The sequence below is a fragment of the Carassius carassius genome, chromosome 17 (assembly GCF_963082965.1).
Source record: "Carassius carassius chromosome 17, fCarCar2.1, whole genome shotgun sequence".
NCBI lineage: Eukaryota > Metazoa > Chordata > Actinopteri > Cypriniformes > Cyprinidae > Carassius > Carassius carassius.
The window spans coordinates 16797601-16817395 of NC_081771.1; the positions used below are offsets into that span (position 1 = coordinate 16797601).

At 36.2% G+C, this 19795-nt stretch overlaps 2 protein-coding genes across 3 annotated transcripts in view; both read right to left on the minus strand.

Annotated features, from left to right (window-relative positions):
* Positions 1 to 2968: 2968 nt before the first annotated feature.
* LOC132160542 (uracil nucleotide/cysteinyl leukotriene receptor-like) lies at positions 2969 to 10080 on the minus strand. Of its 2 annotated transcripts, none has more exons than XM_059570199.1 (2): positions 9977 to 10080; positions 2969 to 4525 (listed from the first exon to the last, which is right to left on the minus strand). In XM_059570199.1, the coding sequence occupies exon 2, from the start codon at positions 4515 to 4517 to the stop codon at positions 3498 to 3500; it is 1020 nt and encodes a 339-aa protein (XP_059426182.1). In that variant the 5' UTR covers positions 4518 to 4525; positions 9977 to 10080; the 3' UTR covers positions 2969 to 3497. The 2 variants fall into 2 exon arrangements, with proteins under 2 accessions (XP_059426182.1, XP_059426181.1); XM_059570198.1 differs by lacking the exon at positions 9977 to 10080 and adding an exon at positions 8033 to 8190.
* A 1037-nt stretch (positions 10081 to 11117) lies between these two features.
* LOC132161229 (unconventional myosin-VIIa-like) overlaps positions 11118 to 19795 on the minus strand; it is a 29024-nt gene continuing 20346 nt past the window's right edge. The window contains exons 33-48 of the mRNA XM_059571147.1: positions 18983 to 19109; positions 18675 to 18829; positions 18390 to 18571; positions 18138 to 18256; positions 17176 to 17330; positions 16750 to 16903; positions 15212 to 15367; positions 14122 to 14227; positions 13771 to 13884; positions 13484 to 13571; positions 12894 to 13003; positions 12600 to 12785; positions 12403 to 12519; positions 12233 to 12316; positions 11950 to 12069; positions 11118 to 11543 (exon numbers count right to left, since the gene is read on the minus strand). Of these exons, the coding sequence (XP_059427130.1) occupies positions 11454 to 11543; positions 11950 to 12069; positions 12233 to 12316; positions 12403 to 12519; positions 12600 to 12785; positions 12894 to 13003; positions 13484 to 13571; positions 13771 to 13884; positions 14122 to 14227; positions 15212 to 15367; positions 16750 to 16903; positions 17176 to 17330; positions 18138 to 18256; positions 18390 to 18571; positions 18675 to 18829; positions 18983 to 19109 (2063 nt within the window). The 3' untranslated portion in view covers positions 11118 to 11453. The remainder of the gene's footprint in view (positions 11544 to 11949; positions 12070 to 12232; positions 12317 to 12402; positions 12520 to 12599; positions 12786 to 12893; positions 13004 to 13483; positions 13572 to 13770; positions 13885 to 14121; positions 14228 to 15211; positions 15368 to 16749; positions 16904 to 17175; positions 17331 to 18137; positions 18257 to 18389; positions 18572 to 18674; positions 18830 to 18982; positions 19110 to 19795) is intronic.

Below are 19795 nucleotides of genomic sequence, written 5' to 3' on the forward strand. Positions count from 1 at the left end.
TCTCTTCCTGTTAGAGGGGCGAAAGCTGCAAAAAGGAAGCTGCCACAAACACAAGGGTGAACTTCCTCATTCTGTGCACACAGAGTTTAAAAACTCACAGAGAGTGAGCAAGAGAGGAGGCCAAACAGCAGGCTTGTTCACACGGCCCCAGCACCTTTTTTCACCACAAAAGAGATGAAAAGGGTGCATGTGATACTGTAGGAGTTTTCATACAACATCAATGATTTACCCTGCCAACCAAAACTATGAAGAAGACAACCAATGCAAGTGTCTACTTACTGGCCATTATGCAAAGTAGAGAAATGCAGATAAACATTTACAGTGTGAAAGACTCTGTTGAGAGATTATGAATTTATCTTTTTGACAAAACCACTGGTCCTGAAAGGGAAGTGGCTTATGTTATGCATAGTAATACACTCTCTGGAAAAATAAATAAATAAAGTACCTATAGCGGTAAAACAACTCGTCACAGGCAGTACCCTAAAATGTAAATAGTAGTCCCTTAAGGATACATACTATTACCCCAAGGTACTAATTTGCACATTTTAGGGGTAGATAAGGTACAAAGCTGCCTTTTTAAGTGTACTTCCCCAAAATCATGCTGTTGTGCCCCTAAAAGTACAACCTTTGCCCATATTTTTCCGACCTTGTACACTAACACTAGTAAAATTATATCATAATTTAGTCATCAAACACAAAAGGAGATGTTAAGTAATATGTTCACGCTGTTCTTTTCCATGCAAACATGAGCCACATGAAAAAGAAAAGCATGGCATCATAGACTTAACCTGGGTTTGATGTGCCATGTTTGAATATGCATAAACATGAGAACTGCATAGGGGAAAGATTATCAGTTTATAGCATCTTAAATTTTGGCTTTTTGCTCTTGCAAAGCGATTGCATACTCAGAAGACCCTCTTTCATATGGCGCACTTTTCTGGTGTTTTTTGATATTTTTGGAGTTTGAGTTTGGCCACCTTTTGATTTCACACTGAATGGAAAAGAGCAGTGCTAAACGTACTGCTAAACTTGTTTTGAAAGGAAATAGTGAAAAATAAATGTTTACATTTGTACATTTGTAACATTTGTAAATGTTTTATTTTATTTTCTGATCGTAATAAGTACTCTAGAGTAATCCTGAGTGATATACACTACTCTACACTACCCTACTTTCTCACTTTCGGTGAAGATGCCCTGTTACGTTCATGGACAGGAAGCCTTTCACAAATATGAGGAAAGAGAAGCAAAGACAAAGAGAGTCAGACAGAGAGAGAGTGAGAGAAAATAATCTGCTGACAGCTCACAGTTTGAGTCACATGGTGTGAAAGAGAACCTGAATAGTGCCACAGTTACTTTAGCCTGGTGGTTTCCATCTTGCATCTTTCTCGCATGCACATAGCTGTAAAGAAAGTGGTTATGCTGTGCTATTCTATGCTCTGCTCAATAAGAGCTTGGCGGTGACGGCCACAGTGTGGTGGGACAGAGTGTGTGCGATGCATTCTGTAGATAATGTACGTTTTACAAGATTCTGCCAATTGTCATTAGCAGATGTCACATGAGATGATATTCAAAAAAGTCAAGTGTTATGAAGACTAATGGAAGCTGAATGAGATGTGACAAAGTTCTCTTGTCACTTTGGTGGTAAAGAGAATAGGGTGTAGGTCTATATTTTTTATTGCAATCATCAAAATGCATCAGATGCCTAAGGAGGGGAAAGAAAAACACAAATAACCATTTGAGGTTAAATTTATATACATTTATTCAGCTGATTTAAATGCATTAACAACTGACTCATCGGTGTATTTTACCAGAGACATACAGAAAAAAAAATAATGAGATGTGTATGACGACATCAAAAATAAAACATATTTATACCAGCTGGTTAAAGTAATTCAAATAATATAAATAATGATGCATATCAATTTGAACAATGTGAAAACAAAACCAGTATTTTATGGCAACAAAAAATCTATACTTATATACCTTAAACTATAAAAGGTACATTAAGAATATTAATTGACTAGCATATAGTGTGAAGTGCACATGTATCTTAATAGTCTTAATAACAAAAAGCTATCAGGGAATGTAAAATGAAAAGAAAATTAGTATTCATTTCGACTCAACACTTAGCTTTTTTTATTAAGCTTCACACATTCTTACCACAGCTTACCACAGAGTGCTATAAAACAGAAGAATCCCTCTGGGGACCGTTAAAAATGATTATATGTGTAGTTGTTAAGTATGAAATGCATTAGTTTCACCCTGATTTCATTAAGAATGCACACTAAGGAAGTGCTCACAAAGTTTACAAAGTCATTAGCAAACAGGTAATATGCTAATAAAATCACGACATTAATTTTTTTAAAGGCAGCACACAGTTTTATACACAATTTATGCCTTCTTGATCCTTGATGGAGTCTCTAGTCCCTGACCACTGTGTTCTGGCAACTGACTGATATACGCAACAGCCCCTTGAAGATTACTGTCCCGAATAACTTTCACTTTAAAGCAACTGTATGTAGTTTTGTGTATTTTTTGCAACTTTGGCGCCCCCTACAATTAAAGAGGCTGTATGTAGAATTCAGAAACCTTCACCGATTAAGGGAAACTGCAGACAAAAACAAACAAAAAACGTCATAAATACCTTTGCAACGAACATCCAGATGCGGTCCATGCTGCGAGCGATGAATATGTTATGTGTTGAGTACTTTGCCTTTCCTCTCAATAACAATACAAATAGCTTACAGAACATAAATAAAAGCAAGACTAGACTTAGACTAGCTTTGAATTAATCCCTTTTCTGTATGATTGACATAACAGTACAGAATAGCTCCTTTCCAGCACTACCTGAATATAAGTCTTATGTGTCAATGAATGAAAAAAAAAAAAAAAAAAAAAAAAAAATTATATATATATATATATATATATATATATATATATATATATATATATATATATATATTTAGGAAGTGCGCATAAATGTCCCATGCTTTTAATTTCCGGTAAAAAACATCCTGAGACCTTACATGAAAATCAGTCCACAGGCTTTTATGGACAACCTAGGAAGTCAGGGAACGTCTCTTTTTTTAAGTGCCTTTACAAGCTGTTTACACATTGGCAATAAAAAGTGATTATTACCTGAAAATTCTTACTTGTATGAATCCACTTTAATTGAGAGAAATTCATAAATCTATCACTGTGGTAGATAGCAGTGCACATGCATTTATAAAGCAATCTGGCCTTTGTTCCCACTCACCAAACTTTATATACTCCTAGAACAGAAGTTAGGGGAAAAACAGAGGCTATTCACCTTATTAGAAATCAGTGTACCATCAAAGTGATTTTGAAACTGATCTTTAAACTTACATACAGTTGTTTTAATATGTCCAATTCACATGGTTGTTTATTCATAAGGCTTTCTCATCTTCACCTGACCCTGCTATCAGAAAGTGTAGACCAAATCACTAAAACCAATGAAAAATATTCAAAGCACTTTCTTATAACTCAGACTTTGCGCTGACAGAGCTCTCATGTGTGCCTTTCAGGTCCCCGCTTGTAGCACCGGACCCACCCGACCTGTCCCTGCAGAAAATCCTGAGGACGCTTCCTCTGAACTTCTCAGCCGCAAACAGGTAGACCAGGGGATCCAAAGCTCCATTCAGACAGGTTAGAGAGGAAGTAAGCCGGTTAGCCAGGGCTAGTCCTCTTTTGATTTGGCAGGATAGGTCTGGGTGCGCATATCCCAGGATGAAGGTTGCACGGCTTAAGTGATATGGCAAAAAACACACTATGTAAATGAGCATGACCAGACCAATGGTGCGGAGAGCTCGGAGTTTCAGTGCCGGCTCCAGCCTTGAACCTTTCCGCAGACTGTTCACTATCAGCAGGTAGCAAGACAGTGTAGCAATAAAAGGTGGTGTGAAGGCTATGACGAGAGAGATGAGAGCACGCTGTGAAGCTTTTTCTCTGTACAGCTGCAAGCATACAGTAGAGCCATTGACTTCTGCAGTCTGCTTGGTGACCAGCAGGGGCGCCATAGACACTATCACCAAAGCCCATAGTGCAAAACTGGCTATGTGAGCGTAACGAGGGTGTCTGACCTTGAGGGAACGAACGGCGTGTACTACAGCAAGGTATCTATCCCCTGCAACACAGGCCAGGAAGTACAAGCTGGCATACATGTTGACATAAAAGAAGAAGCCAGCGAGACGGCAGGGGATTTCACCAAATGGCCAGTGTCCTCCAGTTAAATGATAAGTGGCTCTGAGGGGTAAAACAAAGACGTAAAACAGGTCGGCCACAGCGAGATGAAGCAGAAAGACATTGGCTGGAGAAGCGTTGCCTCTCTGGCGGGCGAAGATCCACAGGGCAAGGCTATTGCCATTCAGTGCCAGGAGGAAAACTATGATGTAGTAGAATCCAAAAATCATGTTCTCCACTGTATTGTCCACAGTTGGACAGCTCTCCATGGATTGATTGGACAGCAAGGGGGGGAGTTCTGTCAGGGGGGACTCCATTTTTGTATCTGCAAAGAAAAACATTTTTATTAACTGTTTAAATTAATTCAAATTTATCTGATAATATAAATACTAATTTAAAATAATTCTATCCATTTTATTTTTGAATTTATGAACTTATGTAAATATTCAATTAATGCATGTAAACCATATATACATACACACACACATACATTATATATATATATATACACTTTGATCAAATAAGAATCGGACACGTCACCACTTTTCTCAGTAAATATATTTCTAAAGGCGCTGCTGACATGAAATTTTCACAAGATGTCGGTAACAACCCAAGTAATATATACATACAAAGAAAACAAAACAAATAAGCTCAGAAAATAAGTTCTGTGTAATAAAGTAGAATGACACAGGGAAAAAGTATTGAACACACAAGGAAAGGTTGGTGCAAAAAGGCATGGAAAGCCAAGACACCAGCTGAAATCCATCAGTTATTAGAAAACAATCCTGCCCCTAGTCAGTGGAAATTAATATTAGCTGATTCAGTATCAACTGAAGGTGTCTTATTATCAATGTGTCACACAAGAAACATTTCATGATGGGTAAAAGCAAATAGCTCTTTTAAGACCTGGACAGCCTTACTGTTGCAAAACATAGGCTCCTGATGGCATTGGTTACAGAAACATTTCTATTCTTCTGAATGTTCCAGTGAGCACTGTTGGGGCCATAATCCGATCGTGGAAAGAACAATTTCATTACAAACCAGCCACAACCAGGTGCTCCTCGCAAGATATCTGACAGAGGAGTGAAAAATATTATCAGAAGATTTGTCTAAGAGCCAAGGACCACTTACTGTGGAGAGTTTCAGAAAGACCTGGAATTAGCATGCATAATTTTTTCAAAGAAAACAATAAGTAATGCACTCAGCCGCCGTGGCCTGTTTACATGCTCACCACGCAAGACTCCATCGCTGAAGAAATAGCGTGTTGAAGTTCATTTAAAGTTTGCTGCACAACAAGCCAGTGAAATACTGGGAGAATATAGTCTGGTCAGATGAGACCAAAATTAAACTCTTTGGATGCCATAATACACACCTAGTTTGGAGGTCATGGCACTGCACATCACACCAAAACATCATTGTGTAGCACTGGCAAAATTCATACAATTGAAGGAAGGATGAATGGAAAAATGTACCGAGACATTCTTGATAAATATCTACTGCCATCTACCAGGATGAAAAAGATGAAATGAAGGTGGACATTTCAGCGAGACAATGATCCCAAACACAGCCAAGGAAACTCTCAATTGGTTTCAGAGAAAGACAGTAAAGCTGCTAGAATGGCCCAGCCAATCACCTGACTGGAATCCAATAAAACATCTATGGAAAGAACAACAGATCAGAGTTCATAGAAGAGGCCCACAGAACCCTCAAGATTTGAAGACTGTTTGAGTGGAAGAATGGGCAAAAATCACACCTGAGCAAAGCATGCGACTAGTTTCTCCATACAGGAGACGTCTTGAAGCTGTCATTACCAACAAATGCTTTTGTATTTTTCTTTTGCAATTACATCAACATTTAGTCATTTAGCAGAGAGCAATGATATGCTTTTGTGCCAAAAATCAGTAGGATATTAAGTATAGGTTTTATTTTTGATTAGTATTATGCATTGCTTAGAACTTAAAGTGGACAACTATATATATTGTACCCTTAGGTTCCAGATTTTCATATAGTTGTATCTCGGCCAAATCTTGGCTTATCCCAACAAACTATACAACAATTGAAAGCTTATTTATTAATTAAAAAAATAAATAAATAAATAAAATAAATCCTTTTTGGTCCAGGGTCCACATGACATTGAAATACATGTAACATACACACACACATTAATGTAGAGAGTTTTTTTAAGAAATAAAATTTTAGGATGGTTTTAGGATGGATGAAATTTAATAGGACTATATATATTTACATAAAAATTTGATAGATCAACATAAATGTCCATGTTTGGCACACAATTCCTTCAGATAACCAAACCAACCTATGCTGCATTCAAGTTCATTTGATAGAACCCAAAAGATGTTCAACAGAAAGATTGCACTCGTTTTTGGGAATATGTTTCCAAATTTGACCATTGTCAAAACATGTTTACAAAAAAGGAGCAAAGGACACAGCAGTGATGCATCAAGTAACACTTTTTACTCCAGCAGAAGTAAATGTTTTCCTCTCTGCGCACTTTGAGTAGTGAGGCAGGGAGTGTTACAGCTGTCTCTGTGTTTGGCAGCAATTCAGATGCTTAGATATTTGAGTGTCTCAGGAGTCTGAGCAAATGTCCCTGTGGAGCAGTTGACTACACACTCATCGCACCTCCAAACACGCTATGCTCAATGAAGGAGCTAGTGCATCCGGTGGCCACACCAGAGCCACTCCTGGCTATCTGCTTATAGTATGCTGGGCCAGCTGTCCTTGTGGCATTCTGCTTTGTCAAATCATTGGCACGTGCACAGGGCAGCCTGCCTCAGATTCAGTGAGCAAACTCTGTTTGGAAGAGGCATTCATTCTAGCCCACCATCCAATAACAGTTGCTCTATTAATAATCAGGCCAAATGAAGCATCTGCAGGAATAAGCTCAAGACCTTTTTAGAGTTAAGTTAGAGCTGTAAATGACAGAATGGATTTTTTTTTCTTTGTGATATTTTTAAAACATAATTATGAAATTATGAATATGGCATAATAGAGGTTGTCATTTCAATACATTTCAAAATGATTTTAATGGCATGATGTATTGTCATGAACTATTTATTTAAAAAATACAATAATGAAAATAGAAATGAAAAATTATATATATATATATATATATATATATATATATATATATATATATATATATATATATATATATATATATATATATATATATATATATATATATATATATATATATATAATTTTTCATTTTATTGTATTTCTTAAATGAATAGATCATGACAATACATCATGCCAGGCCGTTTTTTTTTTCCTAATTACAATTATTTGGGGGACTATTTTTTGGGGGAGATTTATACTCTAATTGTATAAATGTATAACTATGAATATTATATGAATATTTTAAATACTTGCCATAAATAATTACATTTTTTAAAATTATTAATAGTTAATATGAAAAAAACACCCGTGTCTGCCAAATAATATTCATGTGGCGCAACTAACATGAAGAAATATGCATAAATCATGAAAAAGAAAAAAAAAGAGAGAACCCAAGGATTGTTCAGGGGTCTGTTTCATTACACAAGTTTACCAAAAAGCCAGGTTTACTTCAGTTAGTCTGACTTATTTTGAACCAAATCAACTGATAATAAGTCAGACTAACTGAAATAAACCAGGCTTTTTGGTAAACTTGTTTTATGAAATGTTTATGAAATGTTTCAGTGTCATGTGGTGCGCACAAAAAAAACATAATGGTATTTATAAATTAATAAATCATAATTTGTAAGTAAATAAATATATAAATAATAAAACATGTATTTAAGGAATAAGTATTAAGGAAAATATTACTTACTTATTTGTCAGATAGTCCAAATGCACCCTTTGGAATACTTCATTTTTCTGTTTGTATTAAGCGCTAAGAGTCTTTCTTCACGATTAAAATATGCTACCAAAACATTTCACAATAACCTCTCACTGGAGTTGCAATAATAAGGAGCCTCTTTATCAATATTTTCTGAAAACTACAGACAAACACAAAGTGGGTGTGTACAAAGGAGTGTCTCAAGGCCCTGCCATGTGAGGGGGAGGACAATCTTCAAGTCCCAGAACATGCCGAACCCTTCAGTAAATTAAACAGATAAAAGTTGAGAATTACAAAACAAAAAGCTCTCCTTAACTGTGCTTAGAGAAAAAAAGTACCAAACTATACCATGTGGTCCAGAAAAAAACACATTTTATTCTGACAATATATGTGACCCTGGACCACAAAACCTGTCTTAAGTTGCTGGGGTATATTTTTAGCAGTATTAAGTAAAGTAGATATTAAGTAAAGATCATGTTCCGTGAAATTATTTTGTAAATTTCCAACCGTAAATATATCAAAACTTAATTTTTGATTAGTAATATGCATTGCTAAGAATTAATTTGGACAACTTCAAAAGATGATTTTCTCAGTATTTTGTTTTTTTTTGCACCCTCAGATTCCCGCTTTTGAAGTAGTTGCATTTCGGCCAAATATTGTCAGATCCTTATACATTTATGCATTAAGCAGATGCTTTTATCCAAACCGACTTACAATGCATTCAGGCTATACATTTTTTACCAGAATGTGTGCTCCCTGGAAATTGAACCCACGACCTTTTGGGCTGCAAACGCAATGCTCCACCTACCACTGAGCCACTGGAACACCAGCATAATAAACCATACATCAATGGAAAGCTTATTTATTCAGCTTTCAGATGATGCATAAATCTCAGTTTTGAACAAATGACACTTGGTTACGTGGTTCTGGGTCACGTATGAGAATTTCAAATGGAAAACTATAATCCAGCAGTTTCTATTTCCGTGGTTGACTTGGAAAACATGCTACAAACCCAAAAGTCTTGAAGAACAAGGCTTCTCCACAGGCTGGCAACAATACAAAATCACTTTTGTGTTAAAGAAATAAGTGGGGGTCAAGCTTGGGTTGCAATGTGACACTAATGCTCCTATAGCACATTACACAAAGAAGCAGAAGTAATCGCAGGCGTGAGGCACATTAACCAAAGCTGAACTGCAGCTCAGGGATAAACTACATGCTTCCAGAACTTAAGGTGAAACACAGCCTTAGGAAATCCTTCTCTTTATTTACATTAATACACAAATAGATAAAATCATATCAATAGATATGATCACAAGAGTACAAACGCAGAGCAAAATTTACATTTATAAAAAAATTTATATATTCCCTGAAGTGATTTTGACTTGCTTGCTCATTCAAGCAAAGCAAATCTTTCCACACTAATTTCTAAACCTTTTAGTTTATAATGCAGTTATCAAAATGTCAAAATGCAAAATGTCCTTTTAAAGACTTTCTCCTCTAACCAATAAACTCACCTCATAAAATATATATGCAATAGAAAGTACATTAAATGAAAATGACATGCACATAAACTAGGGAAACACAATATGATCTTTAAAAAAAAAAGGTTTTGTTACATAGTTGCTTTACGTTTTGCAGAAAAGCCTAGAAAAGTACATACATTTCTTTCAAGGCATCACTGAATAAAAACAGTGCAGAAAAAAGTGCATAAAATGGTTAAAAGGACATGCATGTAAACAAGAAAACAAAAAACATTTAATTCAAAAAATAAAAGTACATAAAATAAATGGATTAAATGGATGGCACTTAAACTAGGAAAACCATTCAATTAAAATGTTTCTATACAAATATACATAATTCAAAATGCCAACAAGTTTCAATTGAGCCAGAGAGCAGACACTGAGAGAAAGTAAATTAAGTCATTGAGAGACTCACCAAAGTGTTGATCCCTCAACAGCCCGTGCAGTAGTGAAGGAGTTGAGCAGAGGAGAGAGAGTGCTGCTGCCTGTGCTTTCTTACAGCTGCCTGAAAAGCAGCAGTGGAGTTTAATGAAGTCGAGAGACTACTCTCTCTCAGGCTGAGCTGTGTTTGAGATACAATACTGAGGCTCTTTTTGTGTCACCAACAAATTTGATCATAAAAATGCGGTTTGCGATGGGAAGGCTCTAAGGTGACCCTTGACCTGAGCCTTTCTTTGCAATGCTATTTTCTTCTGATGGCCACTTGTGCGCTCCACAATAACCCGAGTCAGAAGAAGCAGCACATTTCGACAGGGGGAAAATAATGGCATGCCTTGCTCACAATTAGGAGCCAGTGGGGGATCATAGCAACGGGGACTAGCGTGCCTTTAGGTTACAAACCCCACCACCACTCCAATACCCCCCTCCTTCAACCATATCAATAAACAGAAGATGAACTGAGCATTTAATGGGGCAATTTATTGTAGACTGTGGAAAGCCAGACAGACGAGGCCCCTTGGAACTCAGAGAATGAGTGAGAAGAAATTTGTGTTGAAATCACAAGGGCGAGTAGGACAGAGAATAACAGACTGGGGTCCTTGTTTCTTGGGTCCCTGCTGTGAACTGTTGGGCATCATACATTGGAGCAGCCGAGGGCAAAAATAAGGGCACGTGATCCTCAGACAGATGTGGAGCCCCAAAGCGAACAGCAAGAGCTATAATCTGTCTTTTATTCTGGAAGATCACAGCTGTGTAGGACATACATCATCTCTTCTTCTTCCGTCTAGGCCAGTCTTCAATGATATGCTAATATAGTTCGCTTTACTGAATGAGCCCACTATCTAGTTGACTATATTTTATCAGAATAGGCTGAATAATACAGTGCCAAGTCTTAAATGGGATGTCTCCAAGCTTCATTATATGCTGCCCCTCAAGACTTTGTTGCCCTGGGGGGAAAGCATAGAGTAACATGACTTTTAACCAGAGAATCTGTCAGATTCAAGAGCTAAAACAGTTTGCTTTTAAACAAAACGACATAAGCATAAGGCTTATGGAATTCCATTTTTGAAAACATGCAGAAAGCATTGAGCTCTATGGCAAATAATCACAATGTACAATTATGCGAGTTACACCTCATAGTCGTTTATTTGCACAAAAAATATGATCCACTGACTGTAATGATTCATTTATATCATTAAATATTAGTCAACCAGTAATCTGACTGAAATTACAGTCTTCACATTCTGGCAACATACTGAGGAAAAACAGCTTTCAAACAGTTGGCATCACACATTTTGCAGTATATATAGCATATCACATTGAACAATAAATCCACACCATTATTTAGTTGGATAACTTCATGTCATTTTTATCATTTCTCATTGGTTGTGGTTTTATATGTGAATGTGTCTTTAAAAGAAAGGCACAACAAAGTCATTGCTGGTTGGTTATTTTTAGGCAAAGTGTTGATTCCGTCTTTGTCCTTTCTTCTCAGTAAGATGCATGTTGACGTAGGAAGTCAGCAGGTCGTCAATTTTATAGCCCTTATGAACACAGGATAAAATTATATTATTTTAAGATCATCTTATATATGAAATATATAACATTATATAATAATTAACACAAACTACTGGTACTGTATATTGTTACAATTAAATTAAATTTCTATTTTAATATATTTTATCATAAATGTCATCTGTTCCTGTGAAGGCAAAGCTGAATTATCAGGCACCATGACTCCAGTCTTCAGTGTCACATGATGCTTCAGAAATTATTGTAATATGCTGATTCAATATTGTAAACAGGTTTTGCTGCCAAATCAATTTTTAATTTTTACCTTAATATTTATTATCTCAAACTTTTAAATTGTAGTGTATCATGGTTTCCACAAAAATTGCATGGAGCAAAAACATTGATAATAATAAGAAACGTCACATCTGAGTCACTTACCAGGGAAGTTTCACACAGGATCTTGTTCCCTCTGACAAGGTTTCCTACAGTCATGTGGAAGTATGTGCTTCCACTGCACCAGTTTGCAATTTTGTTATATGGATGCAGTGCCAGAATGTCCTTCAAACAGTGTAACAGAGTTACGATACAGTACATGATTCATATTTTAAGTAGACACTGTAGTTTTATATTCAAGCTTACAGGAACACTCATCTGAGGTGTTATACAAATGTTGCATAGGGAAACACATGATAAGCAGTAATGATATATCAATTAATGATACCTTTGTTTTGGGGTGAATGACAGTAACGCCTTGTTTGCTTATGGCAATCCTCACAATGTCAGGGAAATTGGGCTCTGATGTTTGCTGTAATATCAAGAGTAATATCAATATATATTTTTTAAGGTAAAATTAGCAAATATATTATTGTGCTGCAGACTCGAATTGCTTACTTTCACGTCAAAAAAGGCACAGCCAAATGTAGGCCATTTGTAGACGATCTTTAAAAAGCCAATCATTGCCTGTTCCACAGTCGTGCCAGTTTGCTTGTTGTACTCGGCAAAAATGTGCTGTTGAAAAATGGTTATGAATAAGAAACACTTCAGAAGCATTATATTACTTGCACAGAATGCAGTGCACTGGAACTGACCTTTTTCCATTCATCAGCAGACATGGCTTTAAGCTGGTCATTAGGCACCAGGTCTTTCAGCATCCTAGGAATCATGGGAAACTGAGTTTTATCATTGTCCACTTTCACCCTGAAGAGTAGAGCGCCTAGCATCACCATTTCTTCTTTGGTACAACGATGATAACCTCTCAAGTACTTTGGCAACTCCTAGATAGTATGAGAAATATGGAAAATATGTTTTCTTCAATGCTTTCAGGAAAGCTATATGGAAAATCTTCCAAACTTTTTTAATAATGTGGCACAGATTGCCAGTACCTGTGGATAATGGAAGATGAGATCTGCCTCCACATCTCTACCAGGGATAATGCTGAACCACAGTTTCCTCATAAAGAAGACCGTGTAGGACACATTCACGGGACCACCTGCTGTTTAAAACAGTATAAGCAACAGCATTTGTTTTGAATTTGACTTAACTACAGTATGTAAAAATGGTGACAGACTCAACTTGTTCCTTTCAGGATACATTTGCACGAAAACAATGTACTAAAGGCTACAGACGACAATGTTGTCCAAACAATCCCAGTTTACACAGAGCAACGCAAATGTTTACAAATGCTGTATTATGCATGCCAGGCCAGTAGTTGGCAATGTAACTTTGTAAAGAAATAAATATAGACTAAAAATGTCACAATTTTCACAATTTTTTTTTCTTTTACGTTTACACAGAGACTATAACTGAACAGTTTGCAAAAACTTGCATTTCGAACCCCCAAAACACCACTGTTGTGTACATGAACAGCGAAAACGCAAACAAATGTTTTAAACTGAAAATGGTGTCATGTAAACAACCCCTTAATCAGTGATCTTAAAATTAATAACACCTAATAAAGTTATCAAAATCTTACCCTGATTAACCCTCTTTGCTCTCCTGGACCAGTCAGTAATCTGTCTCAGGCTGTCAAAGAAGTAGTCAGTTTCATTCAGACTCAAAACCTGACAGAAACAAAATCCTAGTTTAATGCACAGACAAAGGTTATCTAAAAATAAACACTAATAATTATACATCAAATCCAAATAATCAGACTAAGATATAATACAATAAGATTTTTTTTAAAGTCACTTCTTAATCTATTGGTTTAAGATCCTGAAAGAGTGGCTGTTAAATATAAATCATGGTAACCCGGGTACAAACCTTATCAGGAGTTTTCACAAAGAGGCTGAAACCTTCAGCTGAGGACAACATGACTTTATTAGCAATGGTCCGGACCAGGTCTTTTATCTTGGTGTTGGATGTCACCTCAAAATTCTGTCCAGGAGGGCGAGAAAAAAATATATTTCAGGCTCACTAGATTCACATTCCAAGAATAAAATGCATGACTTGAATTGGCAACAAATTAACTGTAGATTTGATGTTTATTCAACTGCTATCATTTTCAACATTTTGAACATTATAAAAAGTTATCGAGGTACAAAACATGATGCAGCACTAGTAACTGACAGGAAAAAAAAAATTGTTGATCCATGTACTGCGTGGTTGCATTACCTCTTGAGTGTCATTGGGGAATTGAATTTTGTGGAAGATCTGAGTGCTGTTCTGCTGAATTGCATCAACCTCTACCTGGTGAGGTGGAAGCTTTCTGGGCTCCATTCTAGCACAAAAACAATGACAAACGTCATCTTACACACAGTAAACATACTATCACACCAAATCAGCAATGCAGTTCTCATCATCTGTGACCCAGCTTGTGGACTCATTTCAACTATAGTGCTACAGTAGTGTTTCCCAAATGTGGAAGTCTTTGAACAGTTGCAGTAGCAGATGAAGCCGCTGTAAATTCTGTACTATCCTATCACTCAGTGCTGGCACTTTCCTGGCATTTGCACCAGTCTGGTCCAGTCCAGATTTTAGACTGAAGACTGAATTACTAGTACCAAGAAACAATCATTTTTGATTCAATTATATTAAATATCAAAGCAACTGTGTTAAGTGGCTATCATATGCAAAGTTGTTTTAGAACATGTAAATAAGCCAAGCTTGTTTTAACAGGTTAAACTGTTATAGTCTGCTAACAGGGTGTTTATCTAGTCATGTTTTACAGTCTATCAGTCCAGAAATATAACACACATGCTGTTTGAGATAGGTTATCAGGTAAGACAGCCAAATCCAAAGAGTAAAAAAAAAAAAAGCTTTATTCTATATATATATATATATATATATATATATATATATATATATATATATATATATATATATATATATATATATATATATATATATATATATATATATATATATATATATATATATATATATATACATCACTCTTTTTGTTGTTTTTGATTGCTTCCACTGTCCTCATTTGTAAGTCGCTTTGGATAAAAGTGTCTGCTAAATGTAAATACATGTATTCTCAGAAGCTTTTATACAGTGACTTAAACATTAGCTTTTAGTGATTCTATAACACACATGATAGTAAAGCTTAGGAATGTATGATCAATTCAGAAAGTCTGTTCACTAGTAGCATTTCTTCCTGTTGTTATACCCATAAAGCAATGTGATTTCATTTGTAATGATAAAAGTAAGGGTTGAAAGAAACTACGCTTAAACATATGTTGTAAAATACTGGACATACCTCCGAGCCCCTTGCAGTCTCTGGAGGCAGTCTGTGGCCAATGGCTCTCGTTTGCGTGTCTCAATGAAACGCTGAGCATGTTTCAGCAGAGAGTTACTGGGCGGGAAGAGACCACAGCACAGCCACAGCAGCTGCCAGCCCTGCTCCACGCTGTATCTGATTGAGAAAGAACATTTATACATGTTGACTTATTATAATTACATAACAGTTATTTATTTATTATAAACTAATGTCATTATAAACATAGCATCTGAAATGGCATATACGCCACAAACTGTATGTTTCAGAGACTATCTAATGTCTAAATGAGAATGAATCTGCTGCTTGTTGACTCTTTATAGAGGAATCGCTGAATTATTTGCCTTATTAATTCTATGTAGTGACAGTCTCTTCTAAGTTTTATATGGTTTCTAATACGAAAATTTACAATGTTGTTGTTTTTGTTTTTTGTTTTTTCTGAAATGCCCATTGCTTATTTGATTTCATAATGATAAAACATATTGCCACGTGAAACTCTGTAAAGTATGATTGTTTGGTCCTGTGCTGAAAAGGAAATTTAAAGACTGGATGCCTTGAAACTAACCGTATACCAGTGATCTAAAGCTTCTAGACCTATAAGCTGGTTAAATGAGAATTAAAAATTTAAAAAAATAATAATAATAATAAAGCTTATAAAAAATAAAAAAAGAACAATGATGGATAAAAACTTGCATAGTTTCCTCTCACTGTTATTAAGGGCAAGCTGACTTTGTTGCAACTACAATATATTACAAAATAAAAGTTTGTTTACATAATATGTGTGTGTGTACTGTGTATATTTATTATGAATATATAAATTAACACATGCCTGTACCATATATATTAAAGAAAATGATGTTACGTTTTATATACACCATATATATATGTATATATACACACACATACAGCATATACACACACATACATACATACATAGATATATATATTATGTAAACAAAAACATTGTTTTTTATTTTTTATATGATTAATCACAGTTAATCATTAGATATTACTCTTATTTATTGCTTGCATGTGCATTACCATTCAAAAGTCCGGGGTCATATTAAAAACATAAATAATTCATACTTCTATTCCACAAAAATGCATTAAATTAATCAATAGTGACTGTAAAGAATGTATAATGTTAATAAAATATGAATAAAATATATCTTGCATAGTATATAATGTTAGTTATAAGAGATTAATATTTCAAATAATACAATTTTTTTTAATGTCCAATTTATCGAAGAATCCTGAAAATTGCATCTATATAAAAAATATGTTTTTTGAAAACCAAATCAGCATATTATAATGATTCTGAAGAATCACGTGACACTGAAGACTGGAGTGACATTAATATATTTTTCCAACTGGATTCCTGTTAAGTAAATGCAGCCTTGGTGAGCATAAGAGTCTTCTTTCAAAAACATGAAATATTTTACAGACCCCAAATGTTTGTAGTAGTGTAAAGGCATTTATAGGCAATGCAGTACTGACTTTGAGCATGTAATGCTCTTTACCGGTTGTTATTGCTGGTTATTTGTTTCATGATATGACAGTAGATCTCATCTCTGAGCTCTTCATTTTCTGTAGGTGGGCCAAAGATCTGGTCTGTGAGTTCCAGTGGGCTCTGGACCTGTCTAGTGGGGTAGTCACCCATGTACTTCAGAATAGGTGCACACCATTTAGTCAAGGAATCAGCACTTTCCTGGGTCGTATCCTACCTGGATAACCATGTTAGCAGGTAAGTTTTGCTTATGGATCAGTGCTTATGTAACCCAACATCAAACTAAAACAGCTGCCATGTTCTACAGCTTTATGCATTACTACATTTAAATATGACTTGGGTAAACAAAAGGGCTCAACTGCTTCTGTGGCAATAAGCAATGTTCAAAGATATGAGTGCAATAAATGATAAAATCTTAAATATGTGTGGCAAAGGATATCAGTGAAGGCATTGCAGGCTAGTGGGCTTAAATCTGGATTGCCCACCAGTCTCTTCAGCAGGGGCTGTCTGATGGGTTCTCTGGAGTTGACCCACAGCTTCTCAGGTGCTGCATTCTTAGAGATCACCTGTCTGTTCACATCTTTGATGGGCTGCCTGTGACAATGACAAAAACAACGGGTCATTCATGTTTGCTTCTGAAATGCTTAAAGGGGTCATCAGATGCTACATGCACTTTTACGAGTTGTTTGAAATGAAATGTGTCTTGGCAGTGTGTGTACACAACCACCCTATAATGAGAAAAATCCACCCAGTGATTTAAAAAAAAAAAAATCTCGTTAAATCATTCCCCTTTCTCAAATCGAGCCGATCTCAGATGCTTGTCTGTGTCGTCACAGAGCAGGCCCCTCCCACGACAGTTTGATTAACAGTGGCGTTTCAGCACAGACTGGACTGTCATCTAGCCTTAGACTCGTCCATGTTTCACTGCCGGAGCAGATGAAGACAAGAATGTCTCCTAAGCGACTGAGGTGTTGGATGTAATAGCAGTCGTCATTTACTCCTGACATCAGAGCCGCTGAAGACACAGCCGTTGGACTGTGTTTGTTTTTGAAGGGAATGTGCCCCAGATCTACCTAAATGTGTCTATGTTCACACAAATAATTTGTGATCCAGCTTTATCAACAGAAGTAGTGAGTATAACGTTTTTTAATGAATCTTTGCAAATCGCCTTTCCTAATAATGTGCTAATTAGCGGGTTTCACAATAAATGTGACTACAGTAAAGGGTGTTGTTCTACACTAGCATTGAGAAATTTTAACCAAACTATGTAACAGACTTTTCATTAAGACCCTGAAGAACCATATCAACTTGTGAAAAATGGGCATCCGATGACCCCTTTAAGAATTTAGTATGTTTTAAATAAGAGCAATAATAATGTGGTCAAACAGTTGCTGCAAGGACCTGAAATATTCAACAGAGAAATCTTTTAGAGTTGAAGGAGCCACTCTTTCAGTGATGGTTCCTTTTACAGTGTTGTCTATGATGGTCTTTCTTTGATCTGGGGACAAGCTGATCAGGCTCTAAAAAAAAAGAGCAAAAAGTCAGAATGCATTAGCTATCAACACAACTATGACAAATGTTGCATAATATGTAGACCTTTACAGATCTAAGGAACTCCATAGAAAAGAAAAAAAAAACTTTTCAAGTTCTCACCAGGACTTCATTTGTTGGCTTTGTAAGAGTTGGAAGAATCAAGACAGCATCTGCAGGGACTGCGCCTATTTCTCCTGTCCGCTCATTCTTACCCTTCAACCAGCCGCGGGCAACAGGAAACTCATCATCCTTAATGAGGTAGATGAGCTCTGCCTTCTTGAAGCTGAGAAATGTTTTATCATCTTGAAAGACATCCAAACCATTTTTCATTAGACAAAAACAAATCAAATCATAAACCATGAACAATCGAATTTAAACTGCATACAGCATATTTCCTCTTCTGACCTTGTCTGTTAACCTCCTGTAGGGTCACAGCATATTGTGAACGTTGTGTCAGGCCTGCCAGGAACATGGCTATCAGATCTGAGATGTCAGTGGCCATGACTGCATTCAGTGTGAAGTCTCCTTTCAGAGTCAGCAAACAAACACATTTCCTTTCTCTGGAGGAGATGATGCAGGGAGAATATAGGGAATTTACATATTTTTGATAGGGTATCAATTATATTTATTTAATTCAAACATGTATGTTGTCTTGACATTCACATGGTTAAAAAATAACAAGGCCGACAAACATTAAATGGTGTCCAACTCACCTGATAGCGTTGACCCCGGTGAGCTCTGGGTAAGACAGCGCCAGGAGATTCTTTTCTCGTTCATCTAGGAATGTTATTCCCTTTGAATTAATGGCAAAGATAAACTTGCTCTTTGGTAGAGGAGGACCTGAATATTGAAATGACAAATGTAATCTTGTTTATAATATTTTTAAAAGTTTTTGCTCATATTCTTCTGCATTAGTTGTGGAAATGATGCAATTTGCTATGTACATTACTGTTCAGAAAATTTTGGAGCCTGCATCTGATATTTGATTTGACAGTAACATTGTGAAATACTATTACAATTTAAAGGGATAGTTAACCCAAAAATCCCACACAGGTAGTAAGGACATCGTTAAAATAGTCCATGTGACATCAGTGGTTCAACCGTAATTTTCTGAAGCTACAAGAACACATTTTGTGTATATGAATGGTCTTACAGGTTTGGAACAACATGAAGGTGAGTAATTAAAGGTCCCGTTTTTCGTGCTTTTTTTTTGAAGCTTTGATTGTGTTTACAGTGTGCAATATAACATGTGTTCATGTTTCGCGTGTAAAAAAACACAGCATTTTTCACACAATTCACCTATCTGTATACCGCTGTTTTCACTGTCATAAAAACAGGCTGATGACTTCCTTGTTCTATAAAGTCCCTCCATCAGAAATACGTAACCAGTTCTGATTGTGCCAGCAGTTCCTGTGTTGTGATTCGACAGCAGCTGAGTGTGCGCTGCCCTCCTGGAAACACGATTGGGCTAGTTTTGAGAAGCAAGTGGGCAGGTTCTCTTACGAGAGCTCTCTCGTACTGCGTCT